This window comes from Agelaius tricolor, unplaced genomic scaffold, assembly GCF_023055355.1.
Source record: "Agelaius tricolor isolate 1412-34295 unplaced genomic scaffold, bAgeTri1.0.p SCAF_2, whole genome shotgun sequence".
Classification (NCBI taxonomy): Eukaryota; Metazoa; Chordata; class Aves; order Passeriformes; family Icteridae; genus Agelaius; species Agelaius tricolor.
Genome location: NW_027269262.1, coordinates 36,985,001 through 37,010,867, shown reverse-complemented (window position 1 = coordinate 37,010,867; position 25,867 = coordinate 36,985,001). Strand labels below are relative to the sequence as shown.

Sequence of the window (25,867 nt, the reverse complement as noted above, 5' to 3'; positions counted from 1 at the left end):
TGTGACAATGGAATAACGTTGACTTACCCCACCTGTTTCAGTTTAGTTTTTGTGATTTTAAGCTAGTGCTTTCATTTAATCTAACCTTAAGACCACCATCTGATTTTGAAGATATCAAGAGAAGAGTAAATGGCAGATATATGGTATTTTCCCTCTTAAGAGGTGTTGTAATTTTATACACTAGGATAGCACCTGTGAATCAAGCCACTCTGAGCTTTGGATAACTGCAGACTGGGAGTACTGTGAAGATGTGACTACAGATTTGCTTATACTTCTTTCCAAGAAAATTTCCAAAGAAAATTTTCTTTCCAAGAAAATATAGCGGCTGCTTTGTGTTTTTATAGGCTGGAACTGTGTTATTCATGGGATGTGGAGTACAATGTTGATTTTGTGCCTTGACTCTTCAATCCTTCTGTAAATGCAGAAAGAGGAGAAAGCAACTTGGCTCCTGCTTTTCACAGATGGGAAGATATGGTCTTTGATCTTAATGCTAGAACTAGTAATCAAATGTTGGTTTCCTGGCTTTTAATGTGTGAATGAGTTGAAAGATGCTCTCGACTAGGCTAACAAGCCATGTGCAGTGGGTGAATGATGCTTTGTGTAGCTCATTCTTGACACATTTATGATATAAAACAAATATATGAAGGTCTTTTGATCCGTGAGCTAAGGCTGCCTATGGTGACAGAGACAAGGCAGGAATATTTGGAGGTTTTGTAAAGTATCCACATGCACTGTTGTCTCCCTGCCTCTACCCTCTTTTTGCTTAACTTTCTCTTTGTTATGTACAGTGCTTTCTGCTGGAATAGTGTTAATAGTCACTTCATGTAAGCCTCACTATTGCACCTCCCCTGAGTGGAAATAGGGGGGTGAAATCTTTTCAGACCTATAGTGTCTACATTTGGGCTTGGGAAAGGACAGGGCAGCTCTTATGTCCATGCAGCTGCACAAAACCTGCTCGTTTCCTCTTTATCAATGAACAGCACCAAGTGCTCAAGGAATTCATCAGCTGTATTTTGCTTGGAATTATATGTGAAGGAGGACCCTCCTTCTTGTCATTTTATTTATCATTAACAGCCATTTTAATTTCTTCCCAGAGGCAATTATACTGATATCACCACATCTAAATCAGAAATGACACTGTAGTGGTTATATTATGTTGACTGGGCATCACCTAATTTTTAAGTGGCATTCTTGCCCCATCATTGTGATTGTATCCCTTTCTAATAAGTAATATAAGAAAATATCTACATAATGGGAAAACATACATATTAATATATTCCATGACAAACATGTTAACTTTACATATTAATCATGGTAAATAGAAGTCATGTTTTACATTTTTCCTCTTCAGTACACTGTTCTCTTGACAGCTTGCTTTCCCTCTGGTTCTATTCTTTCCTGGGGTACATTCCACTGCCTCTGGTCACCCTGTTAGTTGCAGAAGGAGAAGGCAGGTCACATCCCCCTGGTTAAAAGGAAAAAAGGGAAAACAATGTTACTGGATAACGTAATATTGCTGCTCTCCTCACTACATTCAGGTCTGCATGAAGGGACTCATATACGTGCAATAAACATATGTGTGTGATAATGAGATTGTTGGTGGAAAGTCATCTTGAAAAGACAAGGAGCAATTAAGCTTGCTTACTTATACAAGTTAGAATGACGAGATGCCACTGCTGGTCCCACTCATCCATATAATAGGATTCTCCTTCCCTGCTTAGCTGTATTGGGAGAAGCATTTCCTGTCAAACCTCTGCCATGACTCCACCATAAAGCAATCTGCCTTCCTCCCTTTCATACACCATTCATTCTCACACTTGCATCACTGTCCTGATTTCAACTGAGTGCCTGCTAGCAAGCACCTGTATTAGAATAATTTAAGAATTCAATGCAAAGCCTTCATATAACTGAGTATTTATTTGTATTGGTGTACTCTCTCGTCCAATTTTAATTGAATACTTAAAGATGTCACTGGGGAGATGTGCAGGTTGTTCACAAATGCTTAATAATGCGATGTGTGGAGTCAACAAATAATGCACCTTTCTTTTGCTATCTTGAAGATTTAGATAGGATATCTTGGATGCTATTGACAAGGAGAGAAGTGTGGAACAATAGGAACATATGATAGTGTTAGATAACAATAGCTATCCTTATGCATCTTGAATTGAATGATGAAGCCATCAATTAGAGAAATAGCCCTCTGAGTATATATCATCAACAAGATGAATACCAGTACATTGCATTTCTGGATGGAGATCTCAGTGATCTGTAATTCAGAAAGGCAGTGAATAGTATACACAGTCAAACTAATTCTATTACTTTGAAAATCAGAAATCTTTTGCCCATTTTTTTTGGTTTTGTGGTTTAGGGTTTTTTTAGCTACAAAACTCTTTCAGACACTGGAGGTATTTGTATTTTATATGTGCCTTCTCAGTTAGTATTAAGATGCCATTCTTCTTCACAGTAAGAATATTTAGTGGACACTTTCAACGCTTAAAAGAGTATAAGGAGCAGTTCTTTCTAGTTGCTTGTCTGGTTTTTTAATTAATTCTTACACACAGGCATGGTGATCCTTTTACATCCTGTGAACTCTGTTAGAGTCCCTCTCCATGACAAGGAGCAGACCTGGCATACACTCTATGCCATAGCCTCCATTTTCAACCTAAATTCTCTCATGTTCTCTTTGGAATATCTGATGGTTTCTATCCCTTCTGCACCGCCCAGATTTGGGTGGGTTTTTTCTTGTTTTGCTTTGGTTTGGGGTTTTTTGTTGTTGTTTTATTTAGTTTTGTTTTGTTGTTGGGGTTTGGGTTTTTTTAATAATCATTAATATTGTTTATGGCAGGAAAGCAACAGAAAGAGTCAAAGAGAATGTAGCTGCATTATAATAAGTAAGGAATTCCCAGCTTTTACAGTTTCTGGTTATCAGTTTAATTTCTTTTTCTTACATTTCAGATTGAGTAAATGTTCCATGGCCAGGGCCAAAATGCCAAAATTTATCCTTGGATCTTTACCTATGTACCAAAATGTACAGCAGAGCAGCATTAGACAGTGAAAATGGCTCTGTAAGAGAATAAAGAAAAAATATGAGATAAGACTGTAATTAACAGAGTGTTTGACTAACTATAAAATACAGTTAAAGGAATGAAAATGCATTTTCATGACCATTATCTGTATTATTATTATTTTTGGTTGAGGGTTTTTTTAACATGGACTCCTTTGTGTGAAATCAGTTTTATGATCTAAATGTTTAGGTCCTCTTCATGATTGTTTGCTTGTATGCAGAAGGTCATTATATTAAAAAATGGATCCTACCAGGCATGCCAGTGATTGTTGCAGTGAAGAATTTCTAGAGCCTTAGGGGATAAAAAAAAAAGTCACTGCCTTTCCCAGAAGCATCTGAAAGGGCTAATGAAGTTTGGTGTATCTCAAATGTATTGACAATATATGGCCTGATGAGGGTAAGAAAAAGCTCAGGTCTTTCAGGATAACAGCAGGTGAAAGAAATTGCTGTAGCTTTCCCCCTTCTAAACCTAATCAAATGAAACCACCTACAGGCCAATATGCTTCTTGAGTGCACTTTGCCCTGGAAATAGTGTTGTATTATCACCCAAAACATAAATAATGCAATAAAAGAAAATGGTTGATGTATTCTTAATGAGCTATTGTTAAGGCACCCTTCACTCTTATCTCTTTTCTTTTCATAGCCTGATGCAAAGAGCAGCATCCAGTAGTTGAGTGTATTTTGAGTGCTGCTAGGAAAGAACAAATGAGAAAACAGGTTTAATTACACTGCTTACTGCATCTAAAGGTCCATGCGGTTTGACCGGCTGTGTTAGGACACCCTGTAATTTGGAGGAATTCTCTGTGCACTGGCACCATAAATGTACTGCTATCAAAAGGATGGTTAATAATCTAAAGTTGGCTGTTAACATTGCTGAAGCTGGTGTCTATAATTTCAGTGAGTGACCTGAATGACTCTGCAATGAAAGACTGAAATGTCACTCTCCTCCTTTACTTTGTTTGCCTTGAGCAAAGACTGCTCCAGATTGTGTACATCCACCGAGGTCCAAATGATGAAAGGGCAGTGTGTAAGTGTGGATTCAAGGCTCAGCTAAATCTCCCTGCTCTGGCAGAACAGTAGGGGAACATGAGGAAGAGGGCATGGGTGAAAAATAGGATGATCTCCTCTGGAGCAGCTTCCACTGTGGCTATCTTTTCCCATCTCTGAGCAAGTAAAAGTGAGCCTGGCTATAGGGACCTGGCTCTCCCTTGCTCTCTTAGCTGCCAGCCACAAGTAAATCAGACCTGATGCCTGTGGCTAAAGGCAAAGCAAATGGTTTCCATTACCCAGGTATTTATTTTGCACCTGCTGCTGTGACATCTCTGTAATAACAGTTACATATGACAAAAGGTAGTCTGACCTGACTTCGAGTATTTCATTGCTTTTTTTCATTGTGCTGAGTGAGCAAGCAAGCAGAGGACTCATAGTCTTAATGGGAGGTAGAATTGTAGAATCATTTAGGATAGAAAAGACCTTTAAGATCATCAAGGTGCCACAGACCATCCAGCTGAGACACCTGTGGAGTGGCAAGTGCAAAGACCTTTGCTGTCAGGAATCTTAAACCCTTGTTTCCGATGTGCCTCGTTGGTACAGCTCAGATGCAGTAAAGGAGTAAAATACTATCAGTAAATTTCAGAAAGTTCAGTATTTGCATTTCATTTGGAAACCTATGACATTTTGGCATATTTTCACTGGAAGGCCAGAGCAAGGCTGATTGAAGATCAGTGTTGGCATTAAAATATACAAGGTATGGAGAGCTGGTGCGCTTCAGAGCAAAGCCAGCCTGCCAGGCACAGAACCAGGGCAACCCCGGGACAGAGAATAGGACTGTTAGGGTTGGTGGTTTTTTTAAAATACAGCATTGAACTAAGAGATTAAGTCACCCACAAGACTCTGAAACAGTATCTTGGAGTGATACAGGCTCTTAGAGCAAATGTGCTTGTCTTCAGAGCTTGGTTCATATTGCCTGATGTACAAGTGTCAGGACTGGGGGTTGTTCGACCTTTCCACTTACATTGTGGCAGATAGGAAAGCACTGGAACAGCACCATTCTCTGTATTCTCTCTGGTACAATACAGCTGGTTCTCAAGGACCAAGAAACTTTTCCATCATTTGGATAAGGTTGTCAGTTGTACTCTGGCAAAATTATGATGAGAAGCGCCAAAAAAATCTAAGCCTGAGTGACCATTCCCCTCCAGGCAACTTGAAGGCACTATCAAAATTTTGTTTACTGAAAATATTAAAAGGTACTGCTGCCATTTATATATGACTGGTAAAGTTCTGACTATTTCTGGAAGCAAAGAAATAATTGCTTTCACCTTCCCACCTTACATTGTCTGTAATTAGTTGAAAATGTGACATAATGCCAGGAAGATGGAAGAAAATAATCTAGAAAGCAAGGACACTGGCATTAGTGCTCACTGCAGTATATTTGTGAAGCACTTCTATTGGATTTAGGACTGTATCTGATTTACATGGTGGGGAAAAAGCCTGAACTCATCTCAGGTGAAGCACAGACTTTGGCTTTCCTCCACTCACCACTATCAACATCCTTTTTTTGCCCTTGCTAGATACTACCCTCATGTGTACAGCATCTTTTATCCACAGCACACCACTTATCTTACAGGGTTCTACATCATACCATGTGTCCCAATGCTGAAATGTTTTGTATTGCTACAATTTCAAGTTTGTGGAAAAGGACGAATATTTGGCTCTTTCCTCTTTGCACCACAATGTGCATTTTGTGACTGCTGAACATCGCAACTTTTCACAAATAAGAAAGGAAGAAATGCCAAAGAAGTTGCTTCATCACATTAACAGAATGAGAGATGCTGCAAATTAAATCACACAGGTGGAAAAGAACCTTGGTGGGTCGTTTTTTTGGTTTTTTTTTCCTTGTGTAGCTAGAAAAGATCTCACATGTTGTAAAGAAAAATTGTCTGTTTCTGTGGAAAATGTAAAATGTATATATTTGCCATAAATCTACTTAAATTTTGTTGCAGAGCATATAGGCAAAACTCTGAGCTTTCTTAGGGTTACATATATTACAAGACAATTTGACCTACCTCTCACTGAAAAGGGAGAGAAAAGCCTGAAACACTTCCAGCAGCCTCCCTCTCTATTATTTGCACCCTTTATTTTTTGTTGGGAGTAGGGAGGGAAGCAGAGAGAAAGAGGGAGAAGGGATGGAATACAGAGCTATCAAGTAAGTCAAGATTGTGGCTTACAGGAGTGAGGGGAAAAGCTGTGTTTTTTGAACTAGAATGGACAATAATCTGTCCTTCACAGTCCAATTCATTTAGAGCATACCTGGGAACTGCAGGGTTGTCTTTTTAGCAGTTTCTCCAGAGCAAGGTTTGCTTTGCCACTGCCCACCATCTGAGAGCTCAGAGCTTGCAAAGCTGCTGCCATTGCCACCATAGCTCTTACAGCATCACTGACTGCAAACGCTGAATTTCTGCATTGACTGAACTGAATTTCCCAAGACTTTGGGAGTTATCTGGGGGCCCTGGGAAATTTCACTACAATGTGAGGTTAGGCAGGTCTGTGCATTAAAACTGTTTTTTCCAGCAGCATGAACAACACACACAGAAACAAGAGCCAGGTTCTCCTCAGAGACTGTTTTTACACTGTTTCAAGAGTGTTTTTCTTGTTCCTCATTTACATTCCCAGGAGAGGAAACCGACTCAATATCTCTCTTATTTGTAGGCACTTGTGATAGCAGATTGAGGTTTCCCAGCTCAGTAAGAAGTCAAATGATCCAGTAACTGACTCTGCATCTTTATTACTGAGGATACAGGAAAAATAATGTATTTTATCCACTTTCATCTGGCTACTCCTGCCACACCCTATGCAGGGAGGAAAGGTATCTTATGTTGCTTGTATGCAGGGGTTATTTTGGAAGTAACATAACCCAAGGAGAACCCCTCATTAGGGCTTCAATGAGGGATTACACACTGGTGTCAAGGGGCAAATAAGCTAGGCATTTTCAGCATTATTCTTGTTTAATGTTATGAAATGGCCTTCAAAACTCTGGATGCAAATAAAACTTTCCAATAGGCTGCCAGGAACAGTCATGCCAATAATGCCATGCCAATGTGAATGAAGTTGGAGTGTTTTTCTTTGCAGCAATCAGACATGCCACACAATGCATTTCTGTGGAGTTCTATTTCTTGGGTGGCTGAAATCACTTGGCTGGCAGCCTCGTGCCTCCCAGCTCACCTGAGGCATGCTGTAATCAGCCAGAACCGTGCTGCATGTCATGTCTTACTGCTTCTAGAAAATATACAAATTTCCTTTCCTTCTATCCCTTTGTGAATGAGTCCCTTAGGGGTATGGTTTTAAGACAGCGCACAAGAAGCCTTTGCACAGATCCTCGTAACGCATAATGAGATTTGTGTGCCTGCCTACTTTCTCTGAAAATGAACCCTAGAACAGCAGAAGTGACTTGGTCTGGCACTTGCTTGGTCCTTTTGACCTCCGTCTTGTGACAGAAGATAAAGACTTCCCCCTCCTTCTCTTACAGAAAGCCTGGAGGGTAGGTTTTTATGATGTGCTGTCTGGTCTTGCAGTAAACAGAGACATTTCTTGAGGTTTTTAGAGTCATCAGCTCCAGTTCTGAAGAAAGATACAGTTGTTCAGCACTTCATGGGATAAACTTGTCTTAAGAGTACAGGTGCAATGAGTCTGCATGTCCTATGACAGAAGACCCGAATGCAGAGTTTTTGCTTCAAAATGACATAAGAAAACACTGTAAGTCCCAGAGAGGTAACTGCTTATGACAAGTAGAAAAGTCTCACCTGCAGAATAGGTGCCAAAAGCTCATGCTCTTTCCAAGCCTTTTTTGTTATTATTGGACCCTGCAGTATTCAGTGAAGTGGCTCAGTGAAAATTCCCCTACAAAGACTCATGCAAGCTTCTTGTACACAGTCCATTTTTACTATTTTTTTTTAAGACCTACAAAAAAAGAGAGAAAGAACATGCTATAAACCACCACCAAAACCTCTGGGCTGTTATGGACTGTGGGAAGGTTTCTTGCAGTCTGCCAGGATCCATGCTGAGTGCCTGGGGAGCTGAAAACTGCTCTTGTCCTGTGATAAGGGCTCTACATGAAGCAGGCTCTGCTGGAGGCACAACAACTTGTGTTGAACCAGCACTGCCAAAATGCCCCTTATATGCAGCATCAACTGAAGTGACATCAAAAATTCTCCTGCCCTATAACCTAAGTAAAGAATGTGAGTTTAATGGGGAAATATACATTGATACTGTGTGCCTAGGCCATGTACACAGAACCGTGTTGTCTCTCACTGAGAACCAGCAGGCTGTACCTCACAGTTTCTCGGGTTTTGCCTTGGGCCTGGTCTAGATGTACTTCTGCACTAGTAAAACACAGCAAGTGCAGTACGTGTTTACCCCCTTTGACGTTACCATTTCATCTGGTCTAATAAGATCCAGCTTTTATTTATGTGTGTAGCTGCGCCTGTGAGAGGCAGGAAGAACACACCAGCTGGGGAGGAAAAAGGAAAAAGAAAAAAAATACTCCCGGGTACCTACCCAAGGAGTTAATGCATTGGGGCATATGTGAAGGAGTTAAAACACTACGCAGGTACAGATCCTGTGGCAATTACAAATGTTATTGAAATAAAAACCAGAAACAGGAAGCCAAAAAACAGGTCCCTAAGGCAGGCATCTGTCTTAAATGATATCATTTGTCAAGTTTCCAGCATTTTGTGGTTGTGAACACAAAAAGAAGTTCTGTGTTACACTAAGGACATTACATACTCATTAGTCGGAATGTTCCTGAAGTACATAATACAGGATTTTCATTTAATAAGAAGCAGCTACTTGCAACTGCATTGCACATAAAATAAATTCTGGGCACGCTAATTGCCATTCAAGGATCTTCTACCTAATTTTTGACAGGTTTTTCTTCCCCTCCCCCCTTAGACTACACTGCAAAAATTGTAAGCAGATTCTATTACTAAAGTTTTAAAATCTTTGAAGAATATTTTCTTATTTCTGAAATCTGAATTTCTTCAGTAATGAATTATGAAGGTTTTAATGCAGATATTAAAGAACAAAAGAAAAAAAACCCAAGTTATCTACAGGAATATTGTAGCAAGAAGTGGTGTAGTAAGAAGGCAAAATACATACATATACATATACATGTACAGATATAAATATATACACATATACATGCGTGTCTCTTGGTAAAATAACTCTCCAAGTCATCCCCCCGTCTCGAAGAACAAACCTAGCTTTAATTAATTGGTTTAGTTCCTCTATCTGAACACTATTAGTGCATTAGTTTTAACTAATATATAAGCTTCCCCCTCACTGCCCTGCCAATGACCTTAAGCTTCACATGGTAGGAAAGCCACTTGCAGTAGAATAGAAAAGTAATTTATCCACCATGATTGTTCAGCCCTGGCCCCTCTGTAAAACAGCAACTGACAATTGTGCTGTGTTATGGATGGTACGTTTGTGGTGTGTACAATAGTGTGCAGAGCATCAAACTCACTTCCCTGAACACTGCAGGCAGGATTTGAAAAGTGATCGTAGAGAGAAGCGACCACTTGCTGAGCGATGTCCCTCCATTTCCAAATTTTTTTTTTCCAAGTAACTCCCCCCTTTTTTTTCTGAAAAGAAAGATCAGTGTTTTCTTTTCTCAGCTTAAGAGAAGTATGTAGTTTTCCATTCATAAAAATATGTCATAATAATAACAATGAAAAAAGAGGTTACATTGCTTTTATTTTACCTGGGATTTCCTTGCTTCTTTCCACATTTCTGCATTTAGCATATTCCCTCAAAACATAATAAATTTCTATTCTGTAGCTTAAGGGATCCATCAGTTAAAATGTTAGTCTTTCATCTTTATTACCCTCCCATTAAAATGAAAGAAACCGGGACACACTTCAGTTTAGAAGAAGCAATTTAGTTGGTAATGTCCTTACTACTCAAGTCTTTACAAAGAGAGAAAGTGCATTATTGCTTATATTTCACACATCTATCTGCATAAGAAGCAACTAAAGCTTTCAGACACATATGATATTAAATTTAATAATATTCTTTGATTAGATTATTTTATTACAACATTTTTCCATTACTAGTCATTTCCCGTACACATTTACATTCATAAAACCTGGAGGTTTTTCTTTGTTTGTATGTGTTTATATGTATTCATAAAGCAAGGAAAAGATTTTCTGGTTTGCTATAGCTGTTAGATTCGAAAAGAACAGATTAATAACTAGCCACCACGTAGGACTAGGTTTTCTTGTACACTGCACCAGTAACCCTTTGCTATAATGAGGACACAAAGAGGCTCACATCAGGCTGCTCCTCTTCTTCATAACTCAAAAGCGTCACAGTGGCAATAGCCTCTAGTGCTATTTGTCTTTAGTGCAGTTGTGACACTTCGGCATGATCCATAATTTGGCAGCTATTTACCGTGACATTTCCCTTCAGTGCAGCCATAACATTCAGTGAAGCCATTATTTGGTTCCATTTACCATATAAATTGTATTGTCGTGCATGCATGCTAGCAGCTACATTAGGTACCTGAAAATGAGTAAATCTTGTAAAATAGATACTAACAGCTATTCAGCAGAGAAATTTCTTTACTCCTCAGACAGAAGTAGGAATATATATAATATCTGCAAACACTACTGCAAACTTTTCCTTGAGAGATTGCAATTATCTGTATTTACATGACACAGCACTTACTCATATCCACTTACTAAATATACACTTTATGTGCATATACATTGCACATATTTGCGCGCATACAAACATACAGCAAACTACTGCTTGGTAGAAACCCAACTTGATTCAAAAAGGTATTAGGAGAATCCAGCATAGCAATTAAGTAGGAAGCATATCTGTAAAATGTGCTGAGGGTTGCAAGCCAGGAGAGAGAGAGTGAGTACGTGTGTGTCCGTGTGCGCGTGCGTATGCACACATGTGACAGACTCAGGAAAAAAGCCAGCTCTTCATCTAGTTCTTTGTTGTTTTTCCATGGAAGCATATGTGTGTAGGGAAGGGAAATTCGGTTATTAGCCTCAGCAAACAATGCCAGATTCCTCTGTAGCAAATTCATTTAGAAAGGTAAAATTAGGATGTAGTGCTAGCAACCACATCTCAATGAGCTGCTATTATTAATAGTATTATTATTTAAATCCCTGCTCTCTACATATAGTATACTTAGTACTTCCAAGGCAAATGTATTATTATTTTTAATCATTTAAGTCCCCACTGTGCACACAGCTTTTAATACACCTTTTTTGCAAGCATATTAAGTGTATTGTTATTAATCCCTTGCTGTGACTCTACAGTATTTCTTTTCCTTGTATGTTCAATGTCCTATCATCATTTAAACCTCTCAGTGTGTGCATGCCATATACATTTTCCGAGGCATCTAATATTTAAACATTATTTAAATCCATCATAGCTTACTTATTCAAAGGCAGCCCTGCTCCCACAACTTTAAGTTTGCAGAATGTACTTTTAAATAAAGAGAAGTTGGGTTTTTCCCCCTGCTGCAAGACAAAATCTATTACGAAACTCATCAAAAAGGCCTTATCTGCATGTTTAAGAAATACTTTTCACCCTCTCTGCATTGATAATGCTCTCTTTCAGCAATGTGAAGCATAGAAGTTGTATCTTTAAAAACAAAAATTACTTCTTCATTCCATATTCACTCATGGAAGTTATCATGTTGACCCTGAGCTACTCCTTCAGCTTAACATAAACATTTGATGAAAAAGACAAGCCCAATGACCATAGCCTAACATAAACACCAAAAGGGCTATGAAATTTGTACATTGGCTATCCAAGTTATGCATACAACAAATGTAATCCTTTTATTAAGGCTGTGATCAGTATGAAAGTGCTAAACAACAATCTAAAGCCAAAATTAAAATGAACAACATGTCATATCTGAATATATATGTGTGAACCCTCCAAGGGTCCCTCTCTTCTCCTATTTTGATCAGTGAATAAGCCTGGGGCAGTTGAATTATGCAATGTTATATATGAAGTAACATATTAATAAGAAAGTAGAATGTATGTCCAAATAAAATCCAGTTACAGGAGGAATTTTCTATGACAAAAACATACGGAATTCAGTGCCTCAGAAACAGCAAATCTATTGAACTGACAGTGATCAACATATCTGAAGGTTGGGCTGCTTGGATGGTTTTGGCATTCGACTGCAGGAATTTGATTTGAAAAAATTGTTACTCATGCAACTCTTCTGTACATATCACAGATGTAACCAATTGGTTTTTTGTGTTTTTTTTGCCACAGTACATCCCAACCAACCTTGTTTTTTTAAAATGCATTTAATGACCAAGGACTTCACTTTATCCCTGAACAAGGAAAGACATCACATATACCTAGGAATAAAATGCTGAGAACTTTGAATGCTCTGTATGGTACTTGAGTGTTGGCTTCCTTCTAGCATTCAGCTGGAAGGCCAAGATACCTTTCTAATTATGCAAAACTCAAACACAGCACAATATTTTTATTATCAGAGATGAAAGAGGAAATATGTTTCTAACAGCAGATCTTACTTAAAACAAAAATCATGGTGGCTCGATGCTCACCTTGAGTAAGAGAGAAAAATGGTCACAAAGACTCAATCCATTCCACCTTTACCCAAAATTACCAATGTGAGACTAAACCTAGTAGTCAAGCATGGCCCAAGAAAGGGACAGTTCTCCATTTTACACAATTCTTTATGATGCTAATAACATATGTACTAAAAATTTACATTAAGAATGCACTAAATCAAAATTAAAAATATTTTTCTGTCTGCACTACTAAATAAAATCTATGTTTTCCTGTGTTACAACCAAAAATGTTGTGTACAGTCAGTCCTGAATAATGTCCTAAAATTAAGTTTACTCTGGATTTTTTCCTCCAAGTCCTAGCCATTATCAGTCTATCATTATGTTTATTATGAGGCACATGATCTTAGGAAATTTCCATCTCTTCAACTGCGTACAAATGAACGTAATTTCAAAAGATGTGGCAGAATTGGCCTTTATGATCTTAAAAGTTTGCTATGGAAAAAAAGATGTAGAGCAAGCAGTTTCAAGTATTTTATTGTTCTGGAAAATATTATGCTTCTAGCTGGAATTCCCACTGTACGTACCATTAATAATATTCACTAGGTGAGGAAGAATTTTTGAAACTTTACAAAAGCCTTTCACTGAGCCCAGTAGAAAATCTACGGCTGAGCATCAGTACGTGTACCAGGTATTGTGACTATAGATTTAAAATGATCCTGCTGCTTGTAAGAGGGCTTCTGCAGAAACACTATTTGGTAAAAGTAGAAGTAGAGGCCTGATTATGGGAAGTCCCTTCAAGAATGATCAGTCAAATAACTCTGAAAAACAGAATATCTGAAAAAGAGCTAGTCAGCAAGAAACATATAATTATGAATAAATGCCACAAATATTTAAATAGCTTTAAAAACTTTATTTAATCTTCAAAAAATATACAGGGCATAAACACACATGAACATGGCTCAAAATCCCATTCCAATAATCTTTAAATGCTGACTAAAGGGGAGACTGGACAATAAACAGTAACAGTGGAAAATGAAAAGGCAACAAAATGAGACTATATTGCAACTTGTAGTTAAAGATTTAAAAGAAAATTGCGCAGTTGTTTATAGTTATGAAAGACAGGATTAAAAAAAAAAGTCAAGTTGCTTAATATTACTGACATGTCAGAATTGGAGGATAAATTTCCCTGTGTAACCAGTCAAGGAATATTACTATGATCCATGATGCAACTGAATTATGATTATCATGTTTGTGACAGAAAATCAAGAGCATTTTTTCCCAGAAACTTCAAAAGATTAATAGAGCAACCCAAAGATACAACTCTTTACTTATTCTTGTTCAAACAATTTTATTTTTAAATCAGGGAATCAAAATTGCTGAAAGATTTTTTTTTTCTGAGCTGAACTACAGATGAAGTCTTATCAAATCAGGCTGACAGACTAAATCTGCCTCTGCATCAAGACTTATTCTGTCAAGAACAATGTTCTTGTCTCATGCTAACCTAAGTGACAATATCAAACACAGGCCCATTATGTCCCTGCTACAGCCACTGATTTAAACACTTTTAAGAAAATAAAAACAAACGAAAAAAACCCAACAAACCCATCCCTTTTTATTAACACTTTAATGCTGTTTTTTAATATAATATCCATTACTAAGCTTAAAAAAAGAAATTGTTTCTAGTAAATCTGAGGCATAAAGTGCCCATTTTCTCTCTTCTGATTTATATCATTGTTCTGTTTTTACAGCTTACTGTTGACAGAGTGAGGTAATTCAACTACAATTTTTCCAATGTTTTTTCCCATGTACATGTAATCTACAGCACGGAATACAGATTCCAAGCCAGTGAACTTGCCCTCAGGAGACATGTCTCCAAAGTCCACCTCACAAACCAGGTCTCCTCTTTCATACATCTTGAGCAAATGCTGCAGAGCCATTTTGTAGTCAGAAAGGTAATGGTTCAAGAAGAAACCCCGGACGCTAGCAGACTTCTTCAATAGTTTTGCTGGCAATAACTCTGCTTTAACGGGCTGGAGGCCAGTGGGGTTTTGGTAGCCAGCGATAAACCCAATAACTATCAGGCGCCCTTTGATAGCCAAGGCATTGAGAGCCAAGTCAAACATCTTTCCTCCAACAGATTCATACACCACATCCACACCTTCGGGGTAGTCCTTCCTAAGCACAGATTCGACATTTTCAGTTTTATAGTTGATGGTACGGTCACAGCCAATGGATTTCAGAAAGCCACCCTTTTCATCACTGGAGCAGGTTCCAATTACATGGCATTTTGCCTTCTTTGCAAGCTGCACAGCGAACTGGCCTGTTCCTCCAGCTGCTGCTGTCACCAGAACCTTCTCGCCTTCAGACAGGTCTCCCAGCTCTTTCAAACTGAGGTATGCAGTTGCGCCACTTACCATTAAAGTGAGGAACTCGGGTTTCACTGAGGGTAAAGGGACTGCTTGTCTGGCTGGCACAACTGTGTATTCAGCAAAGGAACCTGCTTTCACGTAGGCCACAGCCTGACCCACCGAGTAATCTGCACTAGCACTGAGTCCTAACGCTACCACTTCACCGACACCTTCAAAGCCTACATCAAAGGGGGGTTTAACTGAGGCGTCATATCGACCAGCTGAGTAGTTTATATCAGATGCATTGATGCCGACAAATCTAGAAGAAAACAAAAATGTTTTAACCAGATTTACTCCTTACCAAGTTTTCATCGTATGAGAAACCTTATATTCAAATTGGTGGGATAAGTACAAGATTTGTTCTAATTATCTGTATATTTGAATAACGAGCAGACTCCAAAGATTACTTTCATCAGACTTCCATAGTTTCCATTCTGTTATTCTAGAATTCCAGACAAATTTTCTAAACAAAAAGAAACAACAAGAAGCTGTAAAAAGTAAAACCCAAACCCAAACCAAAACAAAACAAAATCCCTTATATTTTCCTTAGGTCCACTTGACCAAGCTAAAGAAGCTGAAAATAAATCTGTAAAAAATTAAAGCGTGAAAATTAACTGACCACTTCATACAAGATTTGGAAACACAGAGGAATGAAACATGCAGAGCAGTAAATATGTGGATTCTGGCAACAAATTTATATTTTTGAATATAATAATACTGTTAATGACTAATGATCATATTAACTATCGATGTCATTTGCAAGGTCATGTTACTGTAGGCAAGTACTTTTTAATTGATGGAGTCACTGCAGCAAATTTGCCTTTTGATGTAGCTAATGTCAGTGTTAAAATATTTTTCTTTATATAAATTACTTGCAACACATCAAAACAACCTTGCACAGAAGGAGTAAAATTGTAAAACTGAATATCAAGTCCTACTGACCTCTAACAGGTGAAAATGGATGGCTTTTTTTTTTTTTAGAGAAAGATATTCTCACAACTCGATTAAGCGCTTGGAGATAATGCCTAAGACAAAGTTATGATCTAGCTCAAATACAAAGATCTTTTTTTAAAGTAACTATGTACACAGGCAAGAGAAGAGAGACTGGGGAAGGTTGTTCTGCTAACTGGAAAATGTAAAAAAGCAACACATGAAACAGCAAATGCCAGGACTGTTACTATGTGTGGATGTGACAACCTAAAAGGTGTACTTGACACCATGCAAAAGCTGCAGAAGTAGGCAAACAGTGCACTTTTCATTGTTGCAGTTAGCAACAAGCTCAGCTTGTATATGTGTGTAGTTTTAAATTGCTTGCACACAGAGCGGGGAGAACTAAAACCGCTTTGCTCCTTTTGATATTCTTCATTCTTTACAGCATGGGGAGCTTCAAACTTTCACCAACGTTATGTATAAAAAGACTCGTAAGCGTAAACATATCCATGCATAAAATAGGTAAAAGTGACTGTAGCTCTCGGTAATCCTGCCTTTAACTCGCCACTCTGCCGCAACAAAAAATTCCTACGTCTTGTCCGCAGATACAAAAAAATCTTCTATTATCCGGCTCTGCGGTGACTCCCGTACAGGAGTGCTAAAAGATGTATAAAAATTGGTAACGGAGTTGCAGCTACCGAGGCAGACCGTGTCCCTCGGGCGCCAGGCGAGAGCAGCTTCCTCCCGCTCTTACACCCCAACTTCTGGGAGGGGAGCCGAGGGTGAGAGCCCGGTGGGGAGCTGCGCTCGCCCCCTCACCGGCCTCACGGCTTCGCCTAGCCGGGGCTCTCGGTAGCTGCCAGGCCAGCCCGGGGCGCCCGCTGTGCCCCAAGCCGCAAGGGAGGTCCCGGCTCCCCGCTGGGCTCAGCTCCCTCCTCCCGCTCCCGGCGCGCGTCTGCCCGGGCAGGACGCGGAGCAGCCGCGCCCGTGGCTGGGGCAGCGCACCCCGACACGGGCAGGCAGCGCAGCGACAGCAGAACAAGCCCCTCAGTTTTTAAGACCTTCCCCTTCTCGGCGCTGCGCGCTGGCGGCCGGAGCACAAAGGCAGGTAGCACAACCAAACACTCCGAGGACAAAAACTTTGCGTGCGGAGAAGGGGCAAGTCGTGCGGGGGGCCAGACGCCTACCGAGCAGGGCTCCCGCACACGCACCGCTGCTTTTGTTCCGCAGCCGGAGAGGATGCGAACCATTCCCCGCCCGGGCCGCAGCGCAACTTGTGCGTGCGGCTGCGGGGGCCGCAACTCGGCGCTGCCCGGGCGCTCCCCGCCGCGCCGGGCGGGGGATGCGGGCTCTCCGCGGGGCCGGCCACCACCTGCCCCCCGCACACTCACCCGTGCACACACACACACACAAACACGCACAGACACGCGTGTTCGCACACCCGCTCCCTCCCCGTCTCTGCGGGGCGGCCGTGCCACGGGAAATGATCCTCCCTGGGCTTCTAGGTTCATCACTATTAATCAGCGCAGCCTGCTGTCTAGCCCTCCCCCCCTATTTTTTTTTAAACCTCCTTTTTATTGTGTGCAAACTCAAAACTCCTGGTCGCGTTGTAAGGGCTTCTTTCCCCCCCACATCCCCCCATACACTTTTTTTTTTTTAACAAGATTGTTTAGTCTTAGATTCCTTGCACATTAAAACGATCATACACACCGTCTGGATTAAAACATAGTGTCTAATTTGCCTTATCATTCCAGCTGACAGAAGTGAGGTGGTAGGATGTGCATGCAGTTTCACAGATTATTTTGCTTTTAAAAGTAAGAAAAAGTACGAATTACAAGTTGAAGATCAGTTTACTAACTTCCGAGACTGATGAAAGTAGAGAGCACAGAAGAAACAATTACTTGGGGTGCTAGTGGGTTTTAAGACACCTTCCAGATCTTTTATGTTGCCTTCATTCACTTTCTTACTTTAAATCTGTGCTTTAATTTAGAAGTTACTAGTTGAGTTTTGCCCCTTTCATTTCAAGATGCAAACCTGAGGCAGGGTGTGAAAAAATCCTGAGATTGGCTTTTCTCGAAATAATTATGCACATTGAGTCACCCGTTTTATTTATACTCAACAGTGTTGAAACCCCTCGTACTGTTTATTATAGAAAACAGGAGGACGCTGCCGGGGGGAAGTAATGCTGTTTTGTGTACCACAACAAAGAGTGAGACACCGAAAACCAGCATCACAGCCTTAAACACAGACAAAACAAAGTCATCCAAACCAGCACTACGCAAGAAAAACATTATTTAGACCAAACACCCAGCAGGAATAGCCCTCCACTTTTCCCACTGGGACCCATCCCTTTAGTCCCCTGGCTCAAAAAAAGAAACTTTCTCAGCCCCTCTTACTCCCTTTTCTAAAAACTTTGTTCCCATCTTCCAGCCCAAAAGTAAATTCTTACAGTTACTTTGGCAATGAAATGTGTCACTTCATCAATAAAATCTCAAAAATCCTCCAACAACTTTAAGAAGGACCAAACCTCCACAGCCTTGGGCCCTTCTCCTGCAATGAAATGGAAAACCCTTGCTTCCACACCCGCCCCTCTTTTCCCCCCAGGAAAACAGGACAGACAGATATACAAAACTTAAATGGCTTCACTAAGGATTTATCACCTTTTTCCCTCCCCTTTCTCTACTACACAGAATCAAAGTAAAAAAAAAAATAGCTTAAATTAATTTCTAATTCTGAAGGATTTTTGAGTAAAAGATGGGTTATTTTTTTCTGCATAAAAAGTAGAAATAAGAGTTGCTGGCATAGCTCTCTAAAGCAGAAGAAAGTTTCCCCTAACTGCATCTTATTTTAAAATATCTATCCACACACAGATTTTAATTTCCTATTCCCATAAATCCCAAACCAGATTTTATTGTGGTGAATGACGATTGTTTTGCATGAAAAGCTCAAAGCAATTAATACTATTCATGGGCGTGACTGGGACTAAAATGAACAAATCTGAAAATGCCCTCTTGGAACCCAAGTCTTTCATTGTTTTGTTTCTAATTGTATGCTTCTACCTATTAGAAAATGTATAGTTGTATTTGAGCTTGGTTGGCTGTTTTCTTAAAAAACTAAATAGTCAGGGACTCATCTCTTCAGGATGGGATAGTCCTTCCCCAGAGTGACAGAGAGAGAGGAAAACATTCAGAACTTGCTTCGTGCTGCAGCTTGTACACAGTGAATGTTTTGCAGTAATGTAATTCTGTGTCTTCTATATTCTTCAGAAAGGAACAGTAAAGACAGAAGAAATGCCACAAGTAATACAAAATGTATGAATTCTACTTCTAGACTTCATCACTCACCTCTTCCTCCCCTTCATCCCCACACAGGCATGTGTACCAGTAGAGGAACATGTGTGTGACAGGCTGATGTGTTAAAGCCCAGCAATTGCCTGCCTTATTCTGTGGACCAGCTCCTGCCTTTAGTGTGGTACGAGCCCTTTTACCATGAAGTGTGCATGTCCCACGAGCACCCAGGGAGCCCACCCAGCAAAAGAAGGGAGGAGAGGGAGATGGGAAGAGTTACATTGGAAGCTGTTAAAAAAAAGGAATAAATTTTAAAAATTTACAGGAGGGCAGGCGGGGGAGTTGGATGAGAAAGACTCCAAGTGCATGTGTGGGAGGGAGGGGAGTTGAGAAACAAGGATGTCGCTCTGCCTTGCATCACCCAAGCAGAGTACTCGCTACTTGTATCTCAAAGTCTTCCGACCTCTTCCACAGAAAGGAATTTAACTCCGGCCGGATGGCTGTTGCAGGCCATTACTGTTTCAGTCGTTAGCGGATGCAGCAACACAGTGCCTTAGACTTCTGAGGTTTGGAGGGAATTTGGGTCTCAGAAATCCCAGTGGGAGATATCAGCATCGAATTAAAGTGCCACAGCAGCTTTCTCGTCAGCTCCTGGAAGAGCCCCCGTTCTTTCTCCTTATCACTTCTTTGCCCTGTATTTGTGTGTTACACATGGACACATACATGTCATACATACATGTCACACATACGCACACAGTCACACACTGCCTTAGCAGACCTCGCAGCATTGTTCTCAAGCCAACTTAGTGCTGCTTAATATCTTTAAGCTCCCGCGGCGAACATGGCAACCTATTTGTTACTACGATTTCCTTGCTTGACAAGAACCTGAGAGCGCTGCTCTCTCCCGTGCCAGCCACGCAGTCTGCTCCAAAGTTCCCGGAGTTTCGGCTTCCCCTCGTGAGCAGAGAAACCCCTGAACTTCAAAAGACTTAGTTTTAGCGCAAGGAACGACGGCGTCTAGGAAGGAGGCACCGAGAACAAACAGGTTTTATGGAGACAGCTGTGGGGGGAGGCACGTTTTGTCCTCGGAGTCTTCATTTCACGGCGAGCTGGTCACCGCGCCGGACGTGGGATTTACGGTGCATTATGCTAAGCAAAATGTCACCTCCTCACACTTCGCCCGACCCGGCTCCTCTCTAAAAGCCACCAACAACTGCGGGCCCGCGTCCTGCGAGGGAGGCCGAGGTCTGCCCTGCCCCCTCCGCTCGGCGCGCAGGGCTGGGGGTGGTGCCGGGGCTGCCCGGGCGGCGGGCCCGGCCGCGGCCTCCCCGGTGAGTCACGGCTGCGCTGGGGCGAAGCCGGAGAGCGCCGTGAGGGGCAGCGGGGCCGCGCCGAGGAGACAGCGGCCGGGCCGGGCCAGGCCCGCCCGCACACCGCGGTGCCGGGGCGCTGTGCGGGTGCGCCGGGGACACACTCATGGCCCGGGCACGACGTGCGTGTAACGAGCCCGGGCAGGCCCCAGGGAGGGGCCCTGCGAGCGCTTCCTCCGTCTCACTCCCTCCTTGGCACTGCCCGAACATAACACTCGCCTCTTCCCCCCCCCTCCCCCGCCCCCCCCTTTGGCACTGGGGCCCTGGGGTGTTTTCTCTTCCTTCGGGCAGGCGCACGCCGGGAGCAGCGCGCACAGACAGACAAACACACACAACCCCGCCACAGGAGGAGGAAGTGTCACCCCCACACACGTGGATAGGGTGACAGAGCTGTAGCACCAGCCGTTCAAAACAACAACAATAAAATGAAATTAACAGTCGCCAGATGGCGGCTGGTACAACTTTGGAGCCGGTCTCCGAAGTGAGGAGAGAGCAGGCCACGAGGCGCCAGGAGTCGGCGGGGGCCGCGGGGCCGGGGCGCGGGGGGGCGGGCGGGGGCTCACCTGTTCCTGACCAGGAGGTCTCCGTCTCCCGGGAGTGGCACGGGCGAGTCCTGCTGCAGGGTGACCGCTTCCCTGAAGTTTTGGCTCAGCTTCGTCACCACCAGCTTCTTCATGGAGCTGGGGATGGACGAGCCCTGGAAATCCAGAAACTGACGGGAGTAGGACATGTCCAGGATGGGCCGCGACCAGCTGCCGCCGAAGGACCAGGCAGGAGCTGCCGCGGCGCAGGACGGCTGCTGCCGCCACCACCACCGCGCTGCCCGGGAGCTCAGCAAAGCGCCGCTTTTCGCGCTAAAACTCATGCCCTGCCTCGGCTCTCCTCTCCCGCCCCGCTCGGCAGAGCTCCGACTCGGGATTCTCCAGGCAGCTCGCAGGACGCGCCGGCAGGAGAAACTCCCCGCTCGCAGCTATGTGTGTACGTAAACAGAGCCCCCGAGCAGCAGGTTCTCCCTCCCCTCCCAGCCGGCCCCTCCGCCGCACGGAGACGCCGCCGGAGGAGCAGCGGCAAGATGGTCCCCCTGCAGCAGCTGCTCGTCTTCTGCCACCGCGGGCACTACCGAGGGGCGAGGCCGGCCCTCTCCCGCGGCCGTCCGTCCCGCCAGCCCCTGCCTGCCTGCTCTGCCTTGCTAGCCAGGCAGGTGTGCGGCGGGCCGGAGTATCTCCTAAAGGAGATGGTGGTGGTGGTGGCTTTTAGTTTGCACCCTGCCTCTGACTAAGGGGTTTAAAAACAGGGGAGGGGGAGAGGGGGGGTAGACAGACGGACAGAGAGAAACGCCTCGGATTAGCCCCCCCACCCCGTTCTTTAGTTTACAAAAAGAGGGTCTCTCCCTACCAAAAACAAAAATAGAAAAAAAAAAGAAAAAAAAAAGAAAAAAAAAGAGGAATTTAAAAAAAAATAGTAGGAAGAAAGCACGGTAAATTATCGGCCGGGAAGGGTTAGAGAAGTGGGGAGAAGTTGCAGCTAATCTCCTAATGTTGTTATTAGCCGCCGCCGAGGAGCCGCTGCCCGCGGGCGGACGCTCCGCCCCTTCCGTGCGAAACGTTTCACTTCCTCGCAAGGTGCTACGAATCAACCCCGAGACGGCGGCGGTGGCTCCGCGCCTGCCGCGGGAGGGGATTTAAACGGGCGAAGCTCTTCCCGCCGTCGCCGTCCTGCCGGGAGGGGAAGGGTAACAGGCTGCTGTCAGTTTGCTTGGGTCGCAGGGGTTTCCCCCGATCCCTGTACTGCCAGAAAATCTCGCCCTCCCTTCCCCTCCTTGCTTCTTTCTTTCTTCTTAAAAAAAGAAAAAAGAAGAAAAAAAAAATTAGTCATCTCTCTCTGTAGGTTACGTTTGGGTGAGGGAACCTGCGCAGGGAATCAACTGGGTCAAGGAACCGAAGTCAATGTTGTGATAGAGTCGCCAATCCCAACTTGGTACAACTGCGTGGAGAAAGGCAATATAATAGAGATGTTGCATTGATGTCGCGTGTAGTTCCCAGAATTAACTCCATCCTACCAGTATAAACAGCTCAATGCTTAATTGTGCGGTAATAAGAAGAAAGAAAATCCCCTTCTGCCCGAAAAAGAACAAAACTGCAGTTCCAAGTGCTTTCCTTTAGGAATCAGCTGGGTAGTTTTTATTTGCTTTCTTGACTAAAAAAAAAAAAAAAAAAAAAAAAAAGGAAGAACCCTTCTGTTCTCGCAGCTAACATTATATAAATCCCCAGACACATACTGTGCAAAATGTATTAGCAGTATGTTTCATATGCTGCAGTTCTCGCTCTGCAATCTGTTGGTATTTTAAAGTAAGGATGAACTGTAATCTCCCATAAATCATTTTTAATTCAATGCTGGGTAGACGTGTGCCACGGCGAAGTATCATCTCCTGCCTGCCTCTTTTTTTTTTTTCCTTTCTCTTTTTAAGTTTGCTGGAAGAAGACCTTTGCTGAAGTTAAATCAGCACATGCGTCTTGCACAGCACTTCAGCAAGTGGATTATAATAACAACCCCCTCAACGCGTGTCTCACATGAGGAATCTTTTATGCCGTGCTGTATTAAGACTTTTTTTTTTTGTCATATTGTTTAGCTCTGGGAAAGGGAAAAAAATGAAAACAAAGCAATTAAAAAGATTGACAGGTATGGGTTTGTGTGAGACCTATTTGTAATTGTCAGGGTGACGTGGGCAAGAGGAGGAGGAGTAACAAACTGAAGCAGGAAAAGCAGCTCGATGTGTCTGTCTATCAGTTGAGACTGTCTGAGAGCCCTGGGATCCGAATGTGTGTTATATTTCAGTGAAAAGAGAAGAGAGGGAGAGTGGATCTCTTTCTCTCCCAGGAGTTTAGGGGGGGGGACAGTTCACGTTAATCTGTCCCACTCAGTGAATGTCTTTTCTTCCTCCCCCCCTCCCTCTCTGCACACACTCTCCGGGGTTTTTCTTGGTTTTGGCAAATTTTTTGTGTGTGTGTGTTGTTTTTTGTTTTTTGGGTTTTTTTTTCTTCTGTTGCAGATCGAGATCAGCAAAAAAAAAATCCATGATAAAAAATGTGTTTGCATTATATTTAGTAGCAGAAGAATCTTCGATTTGTGGAAGAGAAAAAAAAAGGGAGAGCAAGAGAGAAAAGTAGTCCTCTCCGGTGGTGACACTGTTTGATCTGTGACTGTTTGGAAGGTGGAGGAGTGACTGACATTTCCCATCCGGTGTATATGTATGTATGGGGGCTTTACTCCTTTTTATGATTTGCTTCCTTGCTCTTAGACTAAGTGCTGGGAGGAGAAGGAGAGACTGGATCGACCTCGTTTTTTGCACAATGAACAAACTATTACCAACGCAATAAAAAACCAAACAAACAAAAAACCCCCCAACAACAACAGCAACAACAACACACAAATCCACGAGCTTGAAACAAGCCAGCGAGCGAGCGAGAAAGTTGCGCTTTGAGACTCTTTGATCTCGGAGAAAGCCTGAGAGGGGGGGAGTGACTGAATTTACCGTCTCATCGCCGCCGCTTGCTCGGCTCTCCACCGCGAAGAAGGAGAAGAAGACGAAGAAGTGATTAAGGAAAGGAGGGGGAGAAGGGGAGAGAGAAAAAGGAGGAGGAAAAAAAAAGGAACGAAAGAAAGATAATGGATTTGGGCTACAGATTGAACTGATCAAATCTTATTTATTTTGCACATCTCCACTGGCATCTTCCCTGCTGCTGCTGCTGCCGAGAGGACTGAAGAGCTTTGTCTTATAAGGAACTTAAAAGAGAGAGAAAGAGAGAGAGAGTGTGTGAGAGAGAGAGGGAGGAAAAATTAACCTTGTAAATGAAAACATTTCCTAAGCAAGTTTTTGGAGTGGCGGCGGAAATTGGCATCCCTGTCACCAGTCTGTGGCTTGCCTCATCCCACACCCCACCTTCCCCCCCGCCCCGCGCACCCCGCTCGCCGCGCCGGGAGCTGACCCGGGGGGGGAACCCGGACCGGGCGAGAGGAGAACCCGACCAAACTTTTTCTCCTTCCTCCCCCCCCCCTCCTTCCTCCTCCTCTCCCTCTCTCCCATTCCTCCCCACCCTCCCTCTCGCTCTTCCTAGGCAGAATTAGAAGTTGAATCCGCTTTCTTTTCTCCTTCCTCCCCCTCCCTCCTTCCCTCCCTTCTTCCTTCCCCCCCCCACCCCCCCATTTTTTTATTTTTTTTTTTTATTTGTGTGTGTGCGTGCGCGGCTGTGTGTTTGTTTCTGCATGAAAAGAGGGGGATCGGAAGAGGAGTCCTGCGTGGAAACTCTGCGGCGGCGGCGGCGGCGGGCGGCGAGGCGGCGGCGGCGGCGGCAGCAATGCCGCGGAGAAAGCAGCAGGCACCCCGGCGCTCCGCAGGTAACACCCTCCGCCTCCCGCGCTGGGGTGCCGCGGGCACGGCAGGGGAGGGGTTAACCCGCCGGGAAGCATCGCCGCGGGGGGAGCGGTTCCTCCAGCCCTGCCGCAGATTTAAAACACCCCGCGTGGCTGCCTCCGGGGGTTTGGGGCTTGGGGCGGAGGGGGGGGGAGACGGGGAGGGGGCGAGCAGCACCTTGGTGGGGAAGAGACAGGGGCTGTAGTTTGTACTTCTTTGTACGCGGGAGCTGGAGGGATCGGCGTAGTTCTGAGGTGTGTCACGCCGAGCCTGACAGCCTCCATCCTCTCCGCCGTTGCCAACACGTTTAAAACTAGAAACTTCATTTTGTTGCAGTCCTGTAATCTCCGCATGCGGGTCCGCGTGTGCGTGTGTGCGGTGCCCAGGGCAGCGCCGGGGAGGGGAGGGAGCTCCGCTGTGCCAGGGCAGGGATGGTCTGCTTTAAAAGTGTGTCAGACCGTATCCAGGCTGAACCTGACACTCGCGAAACAAAAGTCAACAAAATGGGACACAGCGAGGCATCTGGCCAGTGCATTTCACTGGAAAACAGCAGCCTTTAATGTCACGTTGAAGAGGCTTTTCTCCCCCCCTTTTTTATTACCTCTAAAGATGTCTTTTGATCAGGAAAACAGAAGGCAGTGATAGTGCAGAATCCGATTGAAGAGAAAAGTTATTTTTCTCTGGAGGAGGAACTGGCAGGAGCTGGTTTTCCTTGTTTTCTGTTTTATTAGAGGATTGCCATCCTTGATTTGATGCGTGATTGATCGCCTGTCATCTGGCAGCCTTTGATCTATTCATTCCTGATAAACATCAATAAATCACTCACCA

The 25,867-nt window shown here is 43.3% G+C and overlaps 2 protein-coding genes across 3 annotated transcripts in view; one reads left to right on the top strand and one right to left on the bottom strand.

The window, feature by feature from the left end:
• Positions 1-990: 990 nt before the first annotated feature.
• PTGR3 (prostaglandin reductase 3) lies at positions 991-21,493 on the bottom strand. Of its 2 annotated transcripts, XR_011684175.1 has the most exons (4): positions 21,192-21,326; positions 7,864-8,020; positions 2,949-3,063; positions 991-1,465 (listed from the first exon to the last, which is right to left on the bottom strand). XR_011684175.1 is itself a non-coding variant. In XM_071456307.1 (2 exons), exons 1-2 carry the CDS (start codon positions 21,491-21,493, stop codon positions 14,376-14,378), a joined length of 1,227 nt encoding a protein of 408 aa, XP_071312408.1. In that variant the 3' UTR covers positions 13,523-14,375. The 2 variants fall into 2 exon arrangements, 1 of the variants encoding a protein (XP_071312408.1); XM_071456307.1 differs by lacking the exons at positions 991-1,465; positions 2,949-3,063; positions 7,864-8,020 and adding an exon at positions 13,523-15,300 and having other exon boundaries at positions 21,192-21,493.
• A 1,661-nt stretch (positions 21,494-23,154) lies between these two features.
• TSHZ1 (teashirt zinc finger homeobox 1) overlaps positions 23,155-25,867 on the top strand; it is a 56,763-nt gene continuing 54,050 nt past the window's right edge. Inside the window, exon 1 of the mRNA XM_071456291.1 lies at positions 23,155-25,023. Within this exon, the coding sequence (XP_071312392.1) occupies positions 24,984-25,023 (40 nt within the window). The 5' untranslated portion in view covers positions 23,155-24,983. The remainder of the gene's footprint in view (positions 25,024-25,867) is intronic.

What these genes read in the sequence shown, in the direction of transcription:
- PTGR3 (XM_071456307.1), bottom strand. Translation starts at nt 21,493, where the DNA reads ATGAGTTTTAGCGCGAAAAGCGGCGCTTTGCTGAGCTCCCGGGCAGCG. An exon ending in GACCTCCTGGTCAGGAACAG is followed by an intron (nt 15,301 to 21,191) that starts GTGAGCCCCCGC and finishes GTTTTCTTCTAG; the next exon opens with ATTTGTCGGCATCAATGCAT.